At 43.4% G+C, this 24,209-nt stretch overlaps 1 protein-coding gene across 5 annotated transcripts in view; it reads right to left on the reverse strand.

Annotated features, from left to right (window-relative positions):
* Cip4 (formin-binding protein 1-like Cip4) overlaps positions 1-24,209 on the reverse strand; it is a 193,745-nt gene that overhangs the window by 31,050 nt on the left and 138,486 nt on the right. For 3 of the 5 annotated variants that reach the window (XM_077650316.1, XM_077650314.1, XM_077650317.1), the window contains exons 4-10: positions 23,175-23,322; positions 21,362-21,424; positions 19,403-19,507; positions 16,978-17,106; positions 15,906-16,052; positions 11,230-11,448; positions 6,088-6,206 (exon numbers count right to left, since the gene is read on the reverse strand). In XM_077650316.1, the coding sequence (XP_077506442.1) occupies positions 6,088-6,206; positions 11,230-11,448; positions 15,906-16,052; positions 16,978-17,106; positions 19,403-19,507; positions 21,362-21,424; positions 23,175-23,322 (930 nt within the window). The remainder of the gene's footprint in view (positions 1-6,087; positions 6,207-11,229; positions 11,449-15,905; positions 16,053-16,977; positions 17,107-19,402; positions 19,508-21,361; positions 21,425-23,174; positions 23,323-24,209) is intronic. The other 2 variants (XM_077650318.1, XM_077650315.1) reach the window with 1 other exon arrangement.

Below are 24,209 nucleotides of genomic sequence, written 5' to 3' on the forward strand. Positions count from 1 at the left end.
GACTGACACGTCGCTCGTCACTTCTTTTCCTTTTGTAGAAACAGTCTCGCCATTCCAACGTCAACGCATGCTCTTATCTCGCTTATCTCGCGATGTCTTCTAGCACTCTGAAACTCTGTGCTCGTCACGGGGTAACAGGTGCTTGCACGATAGAGCCGCGTCATAAGACTAACGCATTTTAGATATTTTTTTTCCTTCGGGGCTGCGGGGCATTTTATAAATCGACCTTCAAATAACCTGGGCATTTCTGTCGGTTCTTTGAACTCCGAATTAATGAGGTTTTACTGCCCATCATGTTATTTTTGTTTCCAGTCTTGTCATGTTATGGATTGCATTTTGCCTGACCACATTACAGGTTGGATACTGTTATGCGGTTCAATAAAGTATTATACATTTTTGCACACACCATTTTTTTTTTATACGGTGCTCAGGCAGTCTAGTTTTGTTTACTTCAGTTGCAAAGGCCATACACTATTTTGAAAAAATATGAGCAACAATTTTTGCTTGTTTATCTTTTCTAAATTTATTTTTGTGCTGACCAGATATTCGATTCGATATTCGAAGCCATTTTTTCTTCATATTCGTATTCGAAAATTTCGATATTTGCACACCCCTACCTGTAACATTTGTTATAGGTAATAGACACCTAGAGAAACAAAACGGCTATTTCTAAATTTTGGAGAGCAAGTTGATATTTAAAACAAAAAACGACAAAATGGTATATTGTCATACTTTTTTTCGACTTTTTAAAATATTTATGCCGTATAAAGCTGCATGCTCCGAATTATATTGAAAGCCATAATCTGTGTAAATGCCAATGAAAAACATTGTGAAGTGTTTTCTAATACTAAATTTTTTTATTAATTATTGAGCAGTGCCTGGTTTCTCAACTTTTCTAAATATTCAAACGGCGCTGAACTCACGAATAAATTTTTTTCGGAAAAAATATTTCAGGCTTTGATTACGCACATGAGGATAAGTTTCCATGAATTTTTTTGAAGAAATTGGAGATGGTCAAGCACAACGTCTGGGACGTTTTGCGTGGAATGACCCTTATATGAGTCAACTTCTCTTTTAGAGTGCAGCTCTTAAATGCCCGTTTTCATCACCACCACATGAGCGGAGGCAGGGTGGCTAGTGGAGGGGAGGTTTGTCTTGAGCAGCACGCACCCACGCACTGCCTCCTCGTAGTCACGTCACACGCTCCATTGGTAGGCAGTGCTGTGTAATGTGCTGCATGCAATGATAGTCTGTGTCGGCCGATGTCTTCCTAGTATAAACCGTCAGCCACCGAGAGGACCCAGGAGTTCGTGGTGCCGAAGTAGAGGCTAGGCGGCGCCTTTGAGAAGGCCCTGCCGTTCGCACCGCCGAAGCACAACATTGTCGCCACTGCCGAGAGAGAGAACCCTACCGGTCGGGCCACCGAAGCAGACAGAGCTGCACTCAAATTTTGCGTTAGGGAGTATCGTAATAGTCCTTAGAATTTTTTGGCCCGAGACAGTGCGAGTTCCGAGGTCGACTTATACGCGGCAATATACGGAATACATTACATATTATGACCCTTGTAGAGATTTTTTTAAGACCTGTTCATGAAATCTCTGCGGTAATTTGCACACCTCCTTTTTGAAGCCTTAACTTTAGAAAAAAAAGAGGCGAAATTATGCGAGTAAATATGGTACTGACGGCCACCAAAAGGTACATATTCAAAAAACGACTATTGCTACACAATGGGAAGCATTCACGTGTGCTCAATTTTTATATGTGTACTTTAAAAAATAGGACCATCAGTGAAGGCAAAAGAAAGCGGAAAAGAGGACAGTACACTTCGTACCACAACCATGCCTATCCACAAAGCAGATAAAGCCACATGAGAGAATGACTTGGCAATGTACTCAGTATGCACGCAATATCCCATGCCGTGCTACAGTCATGTACAACTCTAGAATGAAGCAGATAATTCCCCTCAAAGAGGGCAGTCACAAATTTTTTTTTCTCTCATCGATGTTGTTGCGTCCTGATGTTGACATGGAGTGGTAGGGGGCAGATCTCCTGAGTGACCCTGGGGACATACTTCGCAACTGGTGAGTTCAGACAGATGCACAGGTCTTCTGATGGTGAGACACTTCAAAGCCTTTCCTCGAGAAGTTATTTATTACAAAATGTACACAAACTGGTTTACATCTGCCAAAACATTTCAGCCTGTCTGCTTTAATTAAAATGAAAACCATCAACCTGCCATGGCTCCGGGAGCACCACCAGCTGCCCATGACCAATCTGCCCGGCTGCCACACAACCAACCATCCCCGCGCTCTCCTTCACACGCGCCCATCTTGTTGCATTCCCGCCAAAACTCCATCCTCAGCCAATAGACAATCTTCCTGCCAAAATTTATTCATTAGCCAATAGATGATTTTCCCGCCATCTTTCACACGAAAGATGTCGCAACGCAAAAGAAAAGTACACAATATCAAACACGCCTCGCTGAAAGCCGCCGTGGCTAACTAGAAGATACTACAACGAAAAGAAATGAACCCAATTTCAAACACACATGTCACTGTTAGCCGCTCTGGCTAGCTAGCCGGGTAGAATAAGAAAAAATGCACAGCGCCAGTCTACCCGTGCGGTCCTGTCGTCTAATGTTTCGGACCAACTTCGAAAAACAAACCATTGCTCACTCGCTTCGGCTGAGGAAAACGAAACTAGGGCGCAGTGCCGTTTCGAGAGTCTTTCCCTTCCTTGTCGACGCATTCTACTGCTCCCCTTCAGAGGCACTCCTCACGCTTTCCCACGACATACTCTAGCTGCATTGTGACAGAGGCCCTCCAGATAATGACGTGGTTATCTCCTAGCACTGGCTAGCCCCCTAGCGATGTCATGCTACCAGGTACAAGGGGATTAACTATATCATGAGAACCAGTCAACGCCATTTATTGAGGACCCCCTTTGAGGAGCCTTTGCTGCTTCATTCTTGAACTGCATGCAACTAAACCAGTGCTGCGCAAGTATAAAGGAGTCGCGACTATATACAGTAATCCCCCATTATAACGAAATCGCTTTACTCGAACTATCACTTTATTCGAAATTTCTTTGGGTCCCGACCCAAATGCATGCATTTTAAGCTGCATTACTCCAAGCGCATGAAGAGCTTGGCCCGCTTAGAGTGAAGTGGCGAGTAGAGGCATCGCCACCGCAGCGGCGACCCTTTAGCGCATGCAGTGTCAAATTAGGTTTGGTTTGGTTTATAGGGATTTTACGTCCCAAAATGACTCAGGCTATGAGGGACGCCATAGTGAAGAGCTCCGGGAATTTCGACCACCTGGGGTTCTTTAACGTGCACTGACATCGCACAGTACACTGGCCTATAGAATTTCGCCTCCATCGAAATTCGACCGCCGCAGCTGGGATCAAACCTGCGTCTTTCGGGCCAGCAGCCGAGCGCCATAACCACTCAGCCACCGCGGCGGCTAAGAGTCAAATTAATACCGCCGACAAATTGGTCTCATGCAGGCACAGAACAGGCCACAAAAGTACCAAACCTACGACCAATGACCTGCCTACTAATGAGTACCAAGCAAGTGCCAAGTGCTCCCATCTGTTTAAAGCGGATGCGAACGGAAGTGCACCCGAATCAGCCACAACCGCATCACTGGTGTCCCCCGTGATAGAATCCAAACGAAAATAAAATTTTCGTGACGCTTTGCGATGCCAGAAAACCGTGGTCTCTTTCTTGGATGCCGAAAAGTGGCCAAAAGACCGCGAGCAGACTTGTGCCATAGCATTCCATGGGATGCGCTCGGTGAGCAAAATTTTACCGCTCTAAACATTTCTGGCACTGAAACGTACCAAAAGCACAAAAGAAGTGTCCCTCCAATTATGATGAGCCATTTCATGCTTGCGAGTCGCGAGCGAAGTGGGCTTTCGGCAATGAACTGAGCTGCGCCTTGGCTGCCGGAGTCGTCACTAAGCCTAACCGTTTCCCATTGGGCAAAGCAGACTAAACTCCCGAAAGCGCGCGAACAACATAATTCCCAAGAGTTTTAGCTTCAAACGAGAAGGCAACCTGCAGGTCGCGCTTGCATATGCAAACAACGGTGTTGTCGAGCTGCTGCCTGGTCGCAAGCGACTGCTGGTTGCACGCCCATTAACGTATTCGATGCGAGGAGCTACGTTAACAAATCGGGAAGACGACTTTGGGAAAGCCGGTCTAGAAATTTGCTTGCCTCTCGTCATAATCGACCTGTATCACAGTAAGAGACCACCCCTAGGTTTGTTGCACTTTTCACAATGCAAATCGACCGAAATCTTGCCGAAAACACGAAAAATCCGAGCGTCGCTAGCGCCGAGTCAGGCTGTCAACATGATGGGTCAACGCAACTACGGTGTTTCCCCGGCGATTTTCTCGAGCCGGTCATGCTCGATTCGTGCCATCCGACCAGACAAACGGTCTAAATGCGTGGTAGGGTCATTGAATTTTGTTCCTAGACATATGTCAACGGCGCGGACGTGACACTGCGTGAACACAGACACTTGAACCATAGAAATAGCAGTGTCGTCGAAAACGGTGCGGCGAAAAAATTGCCCAAAAACTTCATTGCAAACTTCACAGCTACACACCTCAGGGAAAAAAAACTGCCCAGTAATTATGCGAATCCCCTACTGCAAAACTGTTCAGTTTTCACGATTGCACTGCATACCTACAATGACCGGCTAATCGTTTTTTGAGCACAACAAACACAACCTCAGATTCGAGCCACGGCATTTCCGTGACCCGGTCCCATGAAAGCGGCCACTGCCTTCAAAATACCCCGAAACACTCCTATAAAAGCAGCCACTGCCTTCGAGATTCGAAATTCCCCAAAGGTTGAATGCATGGGCGGCGACCGCGGCCACGTACAATGCTTGGTCAGATTAGAGCAGGGGTTGCACGCGCCCAGCAATTGAGCTTGAAACAGTGAAAGCTCACTGCCTTTTTCGCACCTGAATAAAGTTTTGCTCCACTGAATGCATTGTATTGTGAATTCCTCGCAGCTGCTGTGCAATTAAAGCTTAACTGCTTTAGATTTTCTCTGATGGTTGCTTTTATCGAATTACCACTTACAACGAATTTTTTCGCCGTCCCGCTGACTTCCGTTATAACGAGGGGTTACTGTAGTAGTGAAAACAAGATGCATGCAACATTTACCCTTACTATTGCAATTTCTAGTAAGGGGAAACATTCCATACAAGGAATGGCCCAAATCTGCTTTTTGTTCTCTCCCCTTAACTTAAAGGACACCCAGACTTTCTCTGATGGTTGCTTTTATCGAATTACCACTTACAACGAATTTTTTCGCCGTCCCGCTGACTTCCGTTATAACGAGGGGTTACTGTAGTAGTGAAAACAAGATGCATGCAACATTTACCCTTACTATTGCAATTTCTAGTAAGGGGAAACATTCCATACAAGGAATGGCCCAAATCTGCTTTTTGTTCTCTCCCCTTAACTTAAAGGACACCCCAGCTTGCTTGAAACATACCTCTTTAAATGAAAAGCAGTGCTCTTCATTTTTAACTTCGCAAAAAACAAGAGCAGTGTAAGGTATACGGTGCAGTAGGGAAACACAAAAAAGGACACTAAAACACAGGGCACTGCCCACGAACTCATAATTTGTAGTGAACATCATCTCTTAAACACAGTTTGACAGGCTATTAATATCGAACAAGGAACCAAGATACTGGGAACAGTAAGAAGGAGTGATAGCTCCGTGATTGTGGACTGTACAGGACAGACAGGCGGCAGCATCAGATGTAACCTGATAAAGCGGCCAACGATAATGAGGTGTACAGTCACAAGCTTGTGGTGTACAGTCATAGGGTTATCACTCCCCTTCTTATGGTTTCGAGTACCTCAATTTCAGATTTTACTATGCCGGCTATCGCCTAATGGATGGTATTCAACAGGTGATGTTCGCAATAAACCATGAGTGTATAGTGAGTTCGATGTGTGTATGAATCCCTCATCTGTGCTGCCCCAACTGCAATGCATACCTTGAACATGTCCAACTAACTTGCACGGACACCAACCCTTGTAAACAAAAGCAGCCTCACCTTGCTTGCGTCAATGTGTTGATCTGTGCTCTCGTCTTCTCCAGCTCTTGAAGCAGCTTTTTTCTCCGCTGATTTGGAGGCAGATTGCTGTAGTCATCCTTGAATTCATCAATGTTGTTCTGGTTTTATTCATGTGGAAAAAAAGGTGAAAGAAAAAAAAATAAAGAGTTTGTTCAACTGCACAATGTCAAGCACATTTTTCCTGATGCACATTATAAGAGTTGTGCCTTTCATGCACACCACATGCTGAAGATCTTAGCTACAAACAACTAAACCTAAAAAAATCCCATTCTTTAAGGAACAAAATTATGAACACAATGGGAATATTAAAAAAATATATTCTCTTAACAAAAATAAAAAATATCAACCTTTGGCTTAAGACATTTTTTTGGTCTCTTCAATGCTGCATCAAGATTCCTTGCCTACTCAAACACAGATTAACTGAAATAATGAATACAAATTAATATATTCCTCAAAATATGTTATATTACATACAAATGTACACAAAGCATTAAACAAAAATTAACAAACACAAAAATGAGTATACTAACATAACAATCTAATCCTGCTAGCAACAAACACGGGCATGTTGCACAACATTAGCTTGGAGCCATTCCCCTCAGCATGAAGCAAGCAGTTATGCTTAAAATGTCTCAGCCAGATGCAACCCACAATTTTTGAACAAGCACTGCATGCAGAATGCAGAGAATCTGTACACGAAATTTTATACAAAGTGTACAGTATGTGCAGTCAGTCAAAATGAGAAGAAAAGTGCTTTTTTGGACATGCTTCATATGGCAGAGCTAAGATAACGTAATTAAAAATGAAAACACCATGCTAGAACACACAAGTAAAAAAGGACCGCAGGGGCACATAAAATGTCAGAACACTTAAATTAAGGCTACTTTTGCTGCACCGAGAGTTATATTATAATGCTTACTGTATACCATAACAGCCTATATCATAACGTCCTAATAGTATTCAAATAAGACTAATAGAGCAAGCTACCAAGCAAAAACTAAGCTAGGAGTAGCTTCCATATTAATCATGTCATCAACAATGTTTTTATTATGGTCATTTTTTAAACTCTAATGTCAATTGCAAAGCGCTTGCCTGATTCCTGAAACCTATCAGAAGTGGTCACCATGGTCGGGGGTGAACATAGCTCATGTTAAATGTTATATTGTCAATACTAAGGCAGGAATGGAAAAACAGGAATACAGTAGAGAGGTACCACTGAGGTATGCAATAGAGAAACGGAACTAAAAGCTAAACCTAAAATGGCACCAAATTAAAGCTTGGCAATACCGTATTTATTTACGTAACTTGCGCACTTTTCTTTTTAATTTAAGGCTTCGAAAAGGGGATGTGCAAATTAAGCGGAGATTTCGTGCACACGTCCTAAAGCCCTACAATTGGTAGTAATGCGCACTATATATTGTGTGTTGCCGCCTGTATGTCGACCCCCTCAAGCTCGCACCCGTCGCTAGCAAGAAAAAAGTTTACTGGAAATATAGGACGCATAACCCCTCCCGCCCTGCCCCATGTTACGTAGTTCCTCGTGGGATGGCATGACGCTGCATGCGCAGTTCAAAACAATAAATGCATATGATAGAATCGCAAAGCTAGCAGTGAAGCGGCAAATGGAGATAAGAGGCGATAAAATGGCACCCTCGCATGCGGCCGGGCTGACTAGCAGCAAACCGAACAGCAAACGGTTCGGTAGTTTCAGATTGCGACACATGCTGGCGGTTACCGGAAGTTTGCTCTCACACCTGTTCGTCTGGGGAAAACTACCACCAGCGCGAGCGAGCCGGGCAAACAGCACGCAGTTTGTCCTCTCGCCACTCACATCTTTCGTAGCTGTTCACGGCAATGCAGCCGCACTGATCTTCCCAAGCTTGCCTTGTGCGCAGCCATGTGCGTTGGTGGACTAGCGCAGCATAGAGCCCAACATGCACAATTTTTTTTAACCCCGGAAAAAAATTAGGGGTGCGTAAATTACGCGAGTAAATATGGTATTGTATTTATAAAAGAGTTCTTTATACAATATTTATACAACCAAACCAATAATAAAAAACACAGTAGAACCTCGTTAACAGAACTTTCAGAAAACAGCATGAAACTACCATATAATCAGAAATCTTGCATAATTGGCACACTTGTACAGAACAAGAACCCATTATCCTGGCTGTCAAGAAGAGTAATTTTCCTCCTTTCACCGAAGTTGCAGTGGAAGGTGGTTCAGAACTAGCCACTGCTTAACATAAAAGGTCTAACCTTGTTACTAGTTTACCACTAACACGGTAAATCCACGCTGAAATGAAGGTATGACTGAATTCTGCAGTGTATTAAGCCACAAAACAAGTGGAAAAGCAGGCCTAGAATCGACCGGCCAAGGGTCACACACGCAGAACGCCATTCTGAACTGTCAGCTCCTGTGGTCAGCTAAGCACCGAACTTCACCATTATAGGCACACACGTCTGCCTGAATGCTAATGAGGAATACCTTGATCTGACGTGACGACTGCCAACAAAGTGCTGCGCTAGCCTCGATCATTCCAGAAGGTCCTTGCCACCAATCGTGGACGGCAGTGTGTGTATAATCTTGCATCATATAATCTATGCAATTAATGCATTACCTCAGTGAAGGGTTTGCCGAGCCTACACTAATTTATTATGAAGTGCAGTTCACCATAAGAACAGAGGGTATGTACAGGGTTCCACCATATTGTTTTGAGATTTCTAGATGAGTACAAAGTGGAGATTTCTGTATGCACACAACTAATACTGCTGTTGTCGTGTTGTGTTTCATGGCACAAAAGTGACTAAGGCCATCATGCGCCAAATGGTGTGTAACACTGCTAGACTTTGATAAGTAAACATTGGTATACGAGTCAAACACCTGCCCTATGGCCTAGGCTATGGCCTTAAGCTATGGCTCTCCACCCAGGAAATGCTGATCAGCACCACACAAACAAAACAGCCAGAAATCAGGATTCTACAACAGCTGCTTGCAAAGCGACAGTCAAACAAGAAAACTGCTAGTTTCAGACCTTTTTCTTCATAGTGAAATCCCACGCAAGCATTCAAAAAAAGAAAAAAAGAAAAAGAAGAAAAGAGTGAGAAACACAGAGTGAGGTGCCATGCCTAATTTACACACTGCAGTGCACTTAATATCCGAATAAGAGGAAGGTGTGAGTAAAGAACGGGGGGAGGGTAGGGCAAGGCAGGTGGGCGTGGCAAGGTGCATGTGTTAGCCAGAAGCGGTACTTGCCAGGCAGTGACCGGTCCCCAGTTTGTTGAGATACTTACGTGATGGAAGCAGAAGAGAAAGGAGGAGGGAGAAGAACCACCACCAACCAGCATTTTTGGTTGTTTTTTGTGTGCACACAAAGATTCCACAGAAGCAAAACAGGAGGGCAGAGGGGTGGGAGTTGGCAAGAGAGAAATTCCATCCAGAAAAGAGAGAACAGGGGTTGGGCAAGAGGAAGGACAAAACACAACATGTGAGCCTTAAATCCCTACAGTGGAGCACGCACAGACTCCCTGTACAAAAATTTGTCTCGCCAACCAAGTACCTATAACATGAAAGGCTAAAGAAAAGAGGCCCGATGGGAAATCCATTCAAAAGGGCGGTGCTTCTGTAAAGATCTTCCCTCTTACAGCATCAAGCTGAATGATTATACACAGGCAATTTCATTGAGACATTACTTTTTGGCCTAAAGGTGGTAGAAAAAGGCTTCTGAGCATATTCCTTAACCAGCAGCAATGACTGCATGATATTTCAACTAAAAACAAACAACTAGATGCATTTTTAAAGTAGACAAACTTTTTCAGGCAAGTGTTTATTTAAAAAAAAAAATGGCAGCAGTAAGCACAATGAGAACAAAGGACAGCCAATTGTTACAAGTTCAAATCCATTAAAAAAATTAATGCATTACCGAGTCAAATCACAATAAGGCAGTCCAGAAGCTACAAATGACCGTAGATAATAAGTGCTTGAATTATATTTATCTCAAAGAAACAAGAAGAAAAAGATATACATATTAAGGTGTTTCTTTAAAGTCAAAGTGAGAAATAAAAACTGTTTCAATGCAGTCTCAACTGATTCACCTCCAAGCAACCACGGACTTGCTAAGGCAATCAGAAAACAAAAAGAAGGTCCGAACCTTTATCTCACCTTCTAGTCAAGCCAATTTGCAGGGCCCTGAAATAACTACCACCTCGCACAACTGAATGAATCAAAACATGGTCACAATGTAGCACTTCACAGCTGATAAGCCATTACCAGACTGAAAATCAAAACTGCAGACTTTTCACTCTTGTTCCCGATGAAAAAAATGACACAGCTAGCTGGGCACTTCCTCTAATCTTTCCCTGCATGAAAGTACCCACTGCAAGGCCCCGATGGCCTTGGTGTACTAGGGTCACGGGACCACACAAAGCATTCTTAAGAGGGCCCACTGTGAGGCCCACGTTATTAACACTCCTATTTTCCGTCGCTCTTCTCTTTCACTCCCAACTCTCTCTCTCTCAGGCCAGCAAGTGAACACTTAAGTTTTCAGTTGAGACATACTAGGCTGATGTCATTTACCTCAAAGAAAGTCCCCTCAGCAGTGTTCATGGCATACACTTGTCCTGCAGTGAACAAAACTCGTTTCTTTTTTTTTAACACACTAGGCTACTTCTAACCTCCCCTTGCTGCAGTCACTGATCAATAGACTAAAGGCACATAGTAAAAATTGCCAATTGTGAACACAACCTCAGCAAATTCCCTTACTCTGCTCCATAATACTGGAATCCAGCTACATAATGGCAGAGGATGCAAAATGCAACAAACCTTTGTGTGAACCATATAATAGGAAGAAATCATTATCATTCCCCTACCTTCTGCGTAGACCATTCTCTCCAGTAAGCAAATAGTAAAATTAAAGCAAACAAACTGCAACCGCTTTTCCACACTAAGAGTCAAAGCTAGCCGTACATTTATTGAAACCAGCCCTGGGATGTAAAGTACCTCCCTTAAACTTTTCTGCGCGAAGAAAACATATCAAAGAAAGAAAAGGCAAGGGGCAAGGGAATGGGGCCTACATTAGAAACAGTAGTGCAACTAGTCATAAGTCCCAAAGTTCTGCTCACCTTGTTTGAGCTGAAGATGCCAAACAGGCCCGACCGCTTCTTCTTTCCAGTAGAGATGGTGCCTCGAACCGTATCTCCTGCACCCCGGAACGATGAGTTCACCGTGCTGCCTGTCGTGCTGCTTGAGTCACAGTTGCGTGTTACACTCAAGTCTTCAAAAGGAAAGTCATCGGCTGGTACAAATCCAGACTTGTACCTCTCCACCACTGTTTCAGCATCCTGCAAAAAATCAACACAGTTACCAGTGCATTAGCAATGATGATCATTTGCTGATATTTCCAGCTGGTTTGTCTCAATTGCAGTTGTCCATGCGTAGCTCCGGGACATTTGGGAACCGTGGTATAACTGCAAGCACACACAGTCTACAAGGTGCATTTTCAGTAACAGCTCTTTCAGTTCAGTAACACTAAAGGTAACGCAAACATGAACTCTTCAGAAAATAAATCAAATCATAACCAGGGGTAGATTTAACGGGGAGCACCAATGCACACAGCACATGCGTGACTGTTGACACAAGTACAGTTAAACCTAGATATAACGAAATTGAAAAAGGCCAAAAATATTCGTTATAGGAAGGTTTTCGCTATATGCAGTTTCCGCGAGAAAGAAAATAAATACAGAAACGAAACCAAGGTGCAAATCAAGGCCATTGAACTGGCCCAGAATGCATTTATTGCACTGAAAAGAAACGAGTGATTTTGCTCTGCTGTTTGTTGATGAGGGTCGGCACCACTGATCCTTCGTAGCACATCAAGGCACTTAATGCTGTACCACCATCGTCCAGCAAGCCCGCGACGTGCCGCAAAACGTCAATGGCATTCAACACTTCATTTGTTGAAGGCATATCACATGGTGACTCGACCTCTGGAGATCCATCATCGTCTGTCTGACATCGGACACTTTCAATCAGCGCCTCATCCGACATCTCTTCTGTAGTTATGGCACAGTCGTCCGCATACAAAAAGTCACAGAGCTGCGCGTCATCCGGGGCTGCTCCATTCCCGTACAGCAAACCCCAAGCTTCGGCGAGATCGGGCGGCCCTGAAGGCTCCACTCCTAAGTGCTCCTCTTCGTCAGTTTGTGCAGCCTGAACTTCTTTCGTTATGCGGGCTTTTCTGAAACAGTTGGCGATAATGTCCGCACTTGTTTCTCGCCACGATGCTTCAAGCACCTCAACTGCTTAGAAAATGACCACTTTCATTTCCCGTTGAAGACGAATGTTCAGAAGCAGCTTTTGGATCAGTCTACATCGGTAGCTGCACTTCACGCTGTTGATAATTCCTTTGCTGAGGGGCTGTATTAGTGAAGTGCAGTTCGCTGGCAAATACTGCATTTCGATATTTGTAAGGTCGAGGCCTTTAGCACGGTGCGCAGCACAGTTATCTAAGAATAAGAAAATTCTGCAGCCTTGCTTCTTGACATCTTCATTAAACGCTCTCAACCAGTCACCAAATATGGCCCGCGTCATCCACGCCTTCGTGTTAGCTACGTATTTCACTAGCATCCGGTGTGTTCCTTTGAAGCACCTGGGGCAGCCACTCTTACCGATAACCAGTGGGACACGCTTGTCAGTCCCGTCCGAGTTAACGCACAGCAAAACAGTTACACGAAGTTTACTATGCTTGCCTCCGTGGCAGGAGTCGCCATTCAGGCTAAGGGTGTGGTTCGGAAGCAACTGATAAAAAAGAGCGGTCTCGTCACAGTTGTAGACTTCGGACACGTCGTAGCGCTTCAAAATTGCTGGCAGTTTCTCTTCAACCCAGGAATTGGCAGCGTCGCTGTCCGCAGAAGAGGACTCACCACTTATCTTTCCAGCGATGCCATACCTGCTTTTGAAGACTTGAAGCCATCCGTTGCTCGCTTTTAGGTCATGAAATCCTAAGATACAGGCATAATCCCGTGCCTTTTGCTGCAAGAGAGCGCCGCTGATCGGAAGATTTCTAGCCCTCATGTCCATGAACCATGTGAACACCGCCTTGTCCACGTCGGCGTATGTTGATGGCTTTAGCTTCTTTTTGCCACTAGTAGTACCGGACTCCACTGCATCGCGAATCGCATCTTTCGGTTTGAGTATCGTAGAGAGAGAGCTGGCTGGGATTTCAAACCTGGCAGCTACATCTCTTTTTTTCACCTGCAGCAATGGCGTCCAGAATAGCACTTTTGTCCTCAAGAAACAATATTTTCCATTTTTTCATAGACGCATTCATTCTCGATGTGTCAAAGCACCAACGCGACCCGGCGCACAGATATACGAAGTCGAGAATAAAGTGCACACGCCGGCGCGGCGAAGGGAACAAAGAAACAGATTCGGAAAGTGCCAGCTTTTCAAACATAGAAAGTTTGAGAAACGCGTGTAGTGCCACCTAGTGTCACGCATACGAAGTGAAGTGACTTCTCCAGCAGCCAAAGAGTGGCGCTGCCGGCGCGAAAGCAAGCGGCGCCTGTGCATTATCATCATCACCACCGAGCGGGCGGGTGATGCTGCTCGCTCGCGGCCGCTGCGAATGTTTTTTTTACACGTTCATCATTCTTGATCATTAACTAACGAAGAAATTTGGCCTAATTTAGCTCTATGTTCTTAAAATACGGAGAAAAAAAGACAAGGCGGTCGACGGGGCAAATTTGTTATTTCCAGGTTCTCTCCCCCGGCCACTTTGTTACTTTGAGGTCACAAATACATGGGTTTCTATGGGACTGGCGATGGAGAATAGAGAAACTTCGTAAAATCGAGGAATTCGTTGTATGGAGGTTCGTTAGAGACAGGTTTAACTGTAAGTGGAGCTTTGCTCAGCTGCCTCTATAGGCACACTAGCACTGCGATACAGGAAAGAAAAGAAATGAGTGGACCTTTATGAGGTTACATCATGTGCACTGGTGCTGCTGAACCACATGACAGTTGGCTAAATACATAGAAAGTGAACAACGTTAAGGATTTCAACATTCTACTCAACATGGAAAGGCAGGACGCTGCAGTTGTTTGTTGCAGTCATGCCCGAGAGCAGAAATGGTTATGTGCACAAATCCTGAACAGCACATTGTGGGGAACGTGTGAAAACAGCAAGTGCAAGCAAAGAATGACAAGCTTTTATGACGAGCCATTACTATCGCTCAATTTTGCAATTTACACAGCAAGCGCAAATGTTAATTTTTTGTGCATTCCTCTTTGTTACGTTTATTTCAGAGTAAATTTGTTTTCCACAAAATTAAGCAGCCCCACAGGATTCACTGGATTCTTGTCTCTGAGCCAAAGTAAGAAAAAATGGTTTCATATTTTTTCTCAGCTGCAACAAACTTCTACTCTTGAGATCAATGTGCAAGCCTAAGCAAGTGATTCCTTTCCAAATAATGATGGTGATGAATTTTTACGGCACAAGGGCAGCTGTGGCTAATTAGTGCCATGGCACAAGAGATTTTTTTTCATCTACACAAGGTGGGGTGATAAGAATTATTTTCCAACATTTCACCGCAAAAAAGCTGAGCACCAGGTCAGAGGAAAGCTTGTACACACTATATCACCGGCTGGTACCCAGCAGCACTGGAGATCGAACCCCGCACTTCCTGCATGCGAGGCGGATGCTCAAACTACTAAGCCACTACTGTGATGCCTTCCTTTCCTGATGGTCTCAGAGCTTGTACTCACTAAATAAACACTAAGGTTTTATACACACCTAGTTTTACACACCAAGTTTCAAAGTGACAGCTGTTAGGGCTTGACCTGAGCCTTAGCGATGTACGCATCACACGCAGGCGTGAGAGAAGGTATGCACATGGGGCAGTCTGCATGTGCTCGTCATTCACAGCGAGGCATGTGCAAGCTGGCTGATTGACTGCATAGAGTTTCCCGTTCTCAGATGCAGCGGGAAAGTTGGCTAGAACAGATCCTGCTACTGAGCAAGCATTACAGCATGCCCAGAACCAGGAAAAAAAGTAGTGGACCCGACCAGCCTCCATACTTCGTGCTGCAGAATGTAAGGCATAAAAGCACTGGCATCAAGACCTACAGTGCATGCAACTGAAGCTAAGGCAAGGCAGCTTCAGCATCAAGGCCCCCACAGCGTGCCACACAGGCTCAACCAAGGAGGCATCAGAGGCAAGCAAAAAGCAAATAAGCCACAGTGGTATTTCCCAAGTTATTTCGCGTCAACCAGTTAGGCTATGGTTGCAGAATGGGTGATCGTCTATGGTTCCGCTACGATCTCACAGCCTTACCACTAGTTTGCTACTCTGCTTAATTAAGGCATTTTCAACTGCCAACCTCACTACACTCCAGTTGTATATCACCTTTCACTGAATTTCATATCACAAAACAGTGAACAGTTGCGTCAGTTTTTTTTTTAGTAGCATTAACCCCATTCCTATTCACACTGTCGTTCCACCTCCTGGCAGTAAAAGCATTACTTCCTCATTTTACTTGCAAGAAATTCCAGCACACACTCCAAGCCAACCACTAAACAATCAATTCAGAGTGCATAAGCATGAAAACTGAATTCACTCAAGCATATTCAAAGAAACTAAAAGGCATTAAGTAATTTGTGTGTGACTCAATGGTTGTTTGCAAATGTGAATACTGACGATGCACCGTGTTGTACAAGCACCAAATTCGGGCTACATCACAAGTTGACTATACAAGCAAGGCACTAAAATGTAAAACAAAAAGTTTACAAAATAGCCCGCACCTTCTTTGGGTCTATGGAGTCAGCAGCTACTACAATGCCATCGAGACATTTGAGAATGATCGGGATGACTTCTCGATGAATCTCTGCCGCTTTCTTTATGTAGCCCTGTAGTGATGCTGTTCGACGCTCATCCAAGCTCTGCAGTTGCTGCAATGTGCAAACAACAAAAACAAGTCAACACAACTTGTATCCCAGCAAATAATGCAGGAATATGTCCATTCCCGGCTCCTGAAACACGGGCAATTCTTGGGGCACTCGGTTAATCAGGCTGTAAGCAGTAGCAGAAATGTGGCTAAAAACATGCTTGCAACAATGGGTCACGGACACACGACAAGTCCATAGACCTTTGCAATGAGGGCTCCCTGGGTGCTGCCATATTGTTTGCTGGACTGCCGTGTGCACCTCATACTAGCATGGTGGCAGCGGCAGCAGAACCAGTTTCTGACAGCCCACTGAAGAGGCATTTTGACAAGTCTCTCACCCAATGCAAAGGTCTCTAACCCTGTGTACAATATGTGACCAGTGACTGACAAAGAAGAAAAGAACTGTATTCTTCCCCAACACCAAACATTTTGAGATAAGACTGCAACTCCCCAAACCAATGTTTTCTTCAATATAATCAAAAAGAGTAATTTTCTTCTATTAGCTGGAATTACTAAACTGCTTTCTTCTGCAACCTTGCACAAGGCTGTAACAGGAGGGGGAAGGCTAGTCAGGCTGAAGCCTGCCCTCCCAGGCACAGGTGCAACCCCGAGCTCACCATCTCCCATAAAAGCCAGTCAAAGTTGCATGACAAAGTTTTACTGCTAATTGATGATTAACTGAAAATGAATAGAAAGCCAGGCTATAACAGTTGAGGCTCAATGCCATCCGAGTGTCCTTCTCGCTGTCCTTGGTTTGTAACACTGTATCCAATATAAATTAATTGAACATGGTTTTTGTTCTTCATGCGTTCAGCGGAAGGCGAACTATATTTCCCTCATTGGAACTGAAGCGTGCATCAACATACACACACATACAGATTTTATGAGCACATCAGAAGAGAGCATGGAAGAAAAAGAAAAAAACTTGCCTCAAACACTTTTGGCATAAGTTCAGTGTAGTGCTTTCGCTGAAGCGCGTTTGTTTTCTGCAGCTGATTTGCATAATCAGTCTTTGAGTCTTCACATGCTTTGTTTTTAGCCAGTGAATTCTGTTTTGCCTGCAGTAGAAACAATAGTCAATATGTGCACATTCTGATCAAAAAAGAATCACATGAACAAAGTTGCCTCCTTTCAAAGGATGAAAAGTGCATTCCCAACTTGACCTGCACTATGCACCATAGGTACAGTTGTGGACAGAATATGCGCCACACTTCAGTTGTGAATCTTCCCTCATGTAGTGTAACAGAAACAAATGTTTGGCGCCTTGATGCGTAACTGTACAATAGGCATTTACTTGGACAAGAACCAAACACTCAGTTTTCACTAGGTACCACCTCAAAAGAGCTGACCACCAAAGCATGGTCCACATTATTCTGTCCACAACTGCATATTCAATGATCAATTGATTCTTAGATGGATGGTTTAACTAATACTGCAAAATGTCACATCATGCAAAAGTAGGCATGTAAAATGACAACAACAGCAATAAAAAATTACCCACTGTCTGATATGCCGTAAATTTTGACTATTGCACAAGATGTCGCAACTAATGCCTTTTGAATGCTGCCTGTTGTGCAAAAGAAATGAAATGTAACCCAACTCAGAGGTGTCAATCAAAGGAACTAATTCAAGACAACAACTACCTCAAACAAAACTTGCATGAATAAGTGCGTCAAAAGTACATCAGTGTGCCAAACTATTTGATAATTAACCAACTTTTGTGTTCCAAAGCAACACTGATGCACGCTGTAGTGTAGCAACAGATCAATTTTGGCCATCTGGGGTAATTTAATCCCCAGTGGACACTTCCTTTTTAAAATGGTACCAAAGTGGTCAACTAGTACTTGTGCTGCAATATGTCAGCAAACCAAAAAAATGCTTTGCACAAGCCCCCCATTAGCTTTAAACCGGGCAAACAGTGGCAGAAAACCCTCAACAAGCTCGACTTGTGAAAAGTCAGAAATGACGGTCTGCTTATGACCAGCCAGGCTTGTACAAGTCCACTAGGTGGTTATAACATTCGCGAAACTGTACACAGAAGTGTTAATTTCGCCTTCATTCAAATGCAGCACAGAAGGCAGTGGCCATGGCTGAATGCCATGGCCACTGCAACACCTATAAAGGTGCCAAAAAAAAAATTCTCGAAAATAATTCCTCAGAGCTGCAACATCCTCACAAAGAGTTTCTTCATGGCCAAAAAAAAAAAAAAAAGCAACCATGATGGCAGTGCAGAAGCAGTGCAAGGCCTCACAGTTCAAAGTATCAAGATATTCACTGAAAAGACCTGCTTCAGGTGAAAACCAGCAGTGCAAAAGATTATCCTTTTCAGAGGTTTCGCTTCCTTCATCCTGGTAGTACTAAACTATAATTACTAAATGCGGGTGTCTGCATAGTGAAACATGTCACATGTGCCTATAGGGAGTGGCTCCCTCTAAACTAGTTAAAATGCAAATTTCTAATTCAAACTTAAGCGGAAATTTATGAAAGTATGTGTATGATCTATTTATGAAAGTATGTGTATGATCTATTTATAAAAGTATGTGTATGATCTATCAATGCCTAATGTACACGGAAGCAACAAGAACTAAAATATTTCAGAAATTATTCGAACACATTTTTATCCAGGGCCTTCCTCAACCAGGCCCCACCACACCTGCCCTTAGATGTCTGAACAGCAGCAGCACAAGGTGCAGAGAGCATTTGCTTCACAGCCGCCCATTTAATAGGACAAATGGCGATATGCGTCAATTGGCCAAATTGGCGGTGTAGAGCATTGAACCACAAAAAATAGGCTATCATTCACAAATTTGCGATTTTGCACTACCTTTCGCTGCTGTCCTGCACTCAAAACACAGATACATATGGCTGGAGCAGCAGACATTTTGTCCTCATCACTGTCCATACTAACGATAGAAAATACATGGGCCCAAATGGTCTCTACATTTTCACCTTGTCCATAGTCCAGACAGCGAGTTTCCATATTAAACTACAACTAGAATTCCTTCCCTACTTCACTTGTCACGAAATTACTAAAGGCATAGCCGTCCTTGTTTAACAAGGCATAAATGCATTGAAAAAGCTTGGTACCCTGAAAAATCGTCTGCGACTTGAGTAATCCATAATAACTGGGGTACTAGTAACAAAGAGGCAAGACATGATAATGAAGCATTTACATTGCGGGCCTTTTTTTTTTCTTGCACACAAAAAATGCGATGCTAATCTATGAGCCACTAAAACAATGATGCAACAGGTTTGAAATGTTACAGAAGACACTGGTTACTCAACATTACTAATGCTGCAGGCAGCTATCAAAAAGCACCACATTGAATGCTGTCTCCCAAAATATAAGCCCACCTTCTCCAAGTCTGCTCTGGAGAGTTGAAGGTCAGCATCAGCCTTGGCGAATGCCTCCTGGGCCTTCTCAGCTTCTCTGAACATCTTCTCATAGTACTTTTTACTCTACAGAGGAAGTGAAGAAAAAGTATGCAAGTGATAGCAGTTGTGTCCAAGCCATCACTGAACATCCATCAGCATTTGCATCTATTGTGGACAGGGACTACTTATTTTGGCAACCATATGCAATATCCGTGAATTTGATGAGGCCCTGTGACATCTCTTTGGGCTGCCCATCGCTGTGCTCCAAAATGTGCTCTGTATGGTGATGACAGCAGTGCAGAGAAAGTTACAGAAGTCAGCAGATGCATACAGAAGCTAAACTAACAAAGTTCAACTTGCAAGGAGACCAAAGGACCACATTTCAGAGGCACTGCCCATTTCACTCCACCCCCACAAAACACATGTAGTGGAAGCTCGCATGCTATCAAAGCCTTTAAAGGTACTCTGCAGCCATGTCTCTTTTTAACTTCATTAAGGCACACATTTACACCAATGCCACCGTGTTGCTGAAGACATTGCTTTGCACCCTCACGCTCCCTGTGTGGATGATAAACACCAAGCAGCATCCATACAGCGAGAGTGAGGGTGCAAAACAACATTATCAGTGGTAATCTAGGAGCAAGTGCCAGCGAATAAAATGCCACCTCACGACCATGCTCCCACTCCCAGGCCGTTCGCACCTGCCTGGCTACTTTTCACGAAGACTGCACATTACCCACCCTGCAGAGCCCAGGAGGAAACTATTGCCAAGAAAATTTTGAAGTGGCAGGCAGTGCCCAGTAAGTAAATGCAGATTTTTTGCTTTATTTTTCTTTCATTTGTAATGCTACTTCCTGTGCTGGTTTTCTTCTCAAGAAAACCTAAAAGGCTGGCAGATACCTCCTTGTTTTTAGCTCCTTTGCCAAGTATCTCCATCTACAAACTTGTGATGCTAAGTATAGGTGCGAACAAACTCAACACCCAACCAATGCTGAATGGCACCTTTACTACCTAATATCTATAGCTGTAAAACAGTTGCTACGGATACAAGCCATCCGCACTTTTAGAGTACATCAAAATGTACGATTTCAGCACTCCCACAGATGCCGAGATATCATGTCTCACAGTATGCAAGTAACAGGTAAAAATGGCACACACAATCAGCCTCATTAACATATATATTGGACTGGGTGTGCGCCTAGAGTTGCTGACAACCTGGTTCTATCTTTCCTCAGTACATGCCCGCATTTTTATTTCAATTCACGGGAAGAAATAAAGGCAGCACTGAAAAAAAACTGGGTGCTGGAAAAAAGTGAAAGTGCTTTCTATAACAGTATTTCAGATGGCGCACTTAAAAAATTTTCTGTTTTCCCATTAAAAGCAAAAACGGGAATAGGCCACTGCACTTTGCACAGCTCTTAATCCTTATAAATATCAAGAATGCTACGCAGGTGCTTGAAATTTTAGCGCAAAGCCAAATGCAGCATGAACTGAAGCACATTACTGTCACTGAATGAAACAGCCCCACTCATTGCACAAGGTGGCGAGATAGAAAAGACAGCCATATTTAAAGTACAACTGGCAAAATAATGTTTTTCAGAAGCATGAGCAGCTTGCTACATAATGGCTGTGCCTGCTCCCAAGACAAAACCTGAATACGTTCTGGATCACTGAATTACCATGCGGCACCCATCATTAAGTTACCCAATATAACCTGTTTTGTGCATGCTTCAGAACACTTTATGATCAGCCAATGACAGCACCAGATATTTCACCTTGTTCATGCTTATTTGTTTTTTTTTAACTGTATAAAGGCTAAAACTGTATAAAGGCTAACAAACATAAAATACAACATCCACAAAAAATCAGCAGTCAAACTTCACAAGTTTCACAGAGTAGAGAAACCACCTCACAAAGAGTGCTCTGTCAACACTTTACCTTGTCCAGAGATGTGACTGAATTCTGCAGAGCTGTTTGCAGTTTTGAGCCTTCAGACAAAAGCTTCAAAAGAAAAAAAAATACAGAAAACAATGAACATCATGCATAACTGCAAACTACAAGTCATAGAATAACCTAAAATTTTTTGCAAGGCAAGGCTGAGAATAGTTATAAAACTAGTGACAAAATGGCAGGTCCTATGATATAAAATAGAAAAGTAGGCTAACATGTGCATGAACAATACACTCGCTAACCCAATAACTTCTAAAGTGCAATCAATACAAGGGCAAAAAGTCAAAGAAGTTAAAATTACAACAACAACTGCGTGGTGGTAGTGGCCTACAGCATATACAAAGCAGCACTGCAGTTGTAGTCATTATGCAAGACCACTCACACATTCTGCACCCACGTTACGCAGACTCCGTGAGAAGAAAATGAATAGCTCCATTACAAAGCTCAGAATACCATTGAAACTTGCGATTATTGACAAGTTGTCCCAACTACACCAAGCTGCTAAATGTGTGAAGAATGCCATCACCCAAACCAAAGAAGGAATGGAATGAAGACTAGACACTGAGAGGTGTAATGTACCAGACAGTGTGGCTATAATGTGGGCCCTCTCAAGTGGAGGTGGTCCTCTCAAGTGAGATGGTCCTCTCTCAAGTGAGATGGTCCTCTCTCAAGTGGAGGTGGTCCTCTCTCAAGTGGAGGTGGTCCTCTCTCAAGTGGAGGTGGTCCTCTCTCAAGTGGAGGTGGTCCTCTCAATTGAGGTGGCCCTCTCAAGTGAGGTGGCCCTCTCAAGTGAGGTGGCCCTCTCAAGTGAGGTGGCCCTCTCAAGTGAGGTGGCCCTCTCAAGCGAGGTTTCTCTTTTTGGAGCAAATTCCCTACTGCTATATTCCTGGTTTCGATTATTACATCCTATGTTACTTTCATTATTTGTGCATTCCAACCTTTGTTTTGCCATGGTTCACTCTTCACTGATTTTTCAATAGATTAAAGAAGGATGGAGTGAAGATTTGGTTAGAAGTTCAGCACCAATGCTGTCTTCATGTGCTTCTTCTGTCCTCTCATAATTTGCACTGAGTTTAGCCTGTCATGAAGCGATCAGTCAAGTGCAGCACCAATGAAAAGTTTCGCTACCATTTTGCAGCATTGAACATGACTCAAGAGTAACATGGGGTGCGCCAAGCGGTAAATAATTTATAACTGAGTTTTTTCTCGTGTTGTTTGTATTGGTTTCAATGACCAAACAATGGCTGTAAAGTAAGAGACTTGAGATCATGTGAGGCATACAAAAAACATACATTATGGTCGCTGCTTTCTTCGTTTTAATTCACCCTAACTCTTATGCAAGCCTGCCCAAGAGCTGGAATGATAAAAAATTGGCAAGCAGCGATTACACGAGTTTTTACATGCCTCGCACGACCTCAACTGAAGGAAACAGCGCAAAAAAACAAGGATGTGACATGACAACACAGGTGCCTGTGCTTGTCCTTGTCCTGTCCTTGTCTTTTGCACTGTTTATTTCACTTGAATTCGTGCACCAACTAGCCAGCCAAAAAGGCCCATTGCATGACCTCAACTAATCTTTTACGCACAGCCACCATTTGTCTGTTGAAAGCAAAATGACAGTAGTAAAACATTCAATTATAAATTATCCAGCTATATAGACAAAGTCCATGTCATGAATCTTGTACAGTATTGTCTTGTGCACCATTCCAAGGAAAAAACAGTAAGAAAATTTGGTCTAAGGCTTCTAATGGCAAGAGTATGAAATGATGAGACCAATTCACACAAGAAGCAGCCTGCCTACCCTTTTGCGTTCTTCTTTGAGCTCCTTGATGAGTGTGGCGACTTCCCTGTTTATATGTGTGGAGAGGTTCTCTGCTATGAGTTCATGCTGACCAGCAATGTCATTGACTTCATTCAAGACCAAACAGAATGCCTTTGATGAGGTATAGCTGCAAAGAAAAAAAGACTAATGTGCTTTAACGTCCAGACAACCAGCAAGGAAACCTTGTGCCAACAAAACACACTGAGCAACAAATTGTAATGCCATTGGGAAAAATTGCAACTGGAGCAGGATAATGCCCCCATCCCATTCATCAAGACCTTGCATCCCTTACATGATGAGTGTTAGATGTATATTGTATTAAAATTATCACTACTATAAATTGTACTAATACTTTTACTCTTAACCATTTAAAAATTAGAAAATCTGCAAAAACTCCTGCCATGTATAGAAATGACTTCATTGGGTTTACCTAAAATGCGATTTTAACTAACCTGAACACTGTAGGGCGACTTATGAGCACAGCAGCTATATTCAGATAATGTGGTACCTTCTGGAACTAGCAACCTTGCCATTTCGCTAGCACCACAGCACTTCCCATGACACTACTGTAAATACAAAGGTCCTTGTGCAGTGCCCTCACTCTCCTGCCCCCACAGCAAACGTGAAAATTCAACAGCAATGAAAACAGTCCACAGCAGACAAAGAACTGAAAAGTCAATTTTTTGGAGCACTTCAGATGTATTCCATGGCCATCAAAGGCAATTTCGACACAGGGGCCACATAGATCTCCACACTGTGTGGCGATAGCTAGCACTAAATAAGCGAAAGAATGAAAGCTATAATGCCCAAAGTCTAATTTTTCTGCTTAGCCCTTAAAGCACAAGCCTTGTTTTAACTGTGACCGGCATGTGAATAAAAGTTACAATTTCACAAAATACAGATGCTTGAGGCTTCCTGCAAGGAAAGAAAACCAGAGAAGTGTACAAATCACATTCCACTGCCCGACATCTTAAATTCAAACCGAATATAAATTGAAGTAATCACACACAAAAG

Source organism: Amblyomma americanum, chromosome 1 (assembly GCF_052857255.1).
Source record: "Amblyomma americanum isolate KBUSLIRL-KWMA chromosome 1, ASM5285725v1, whole genome shotgun sequence".
NCBI lineage: Eukaryota > Metazoa > Arthropoda > Arachnida > Ixodida > Ixodidae > Amblyomma > Amblyomma americanum.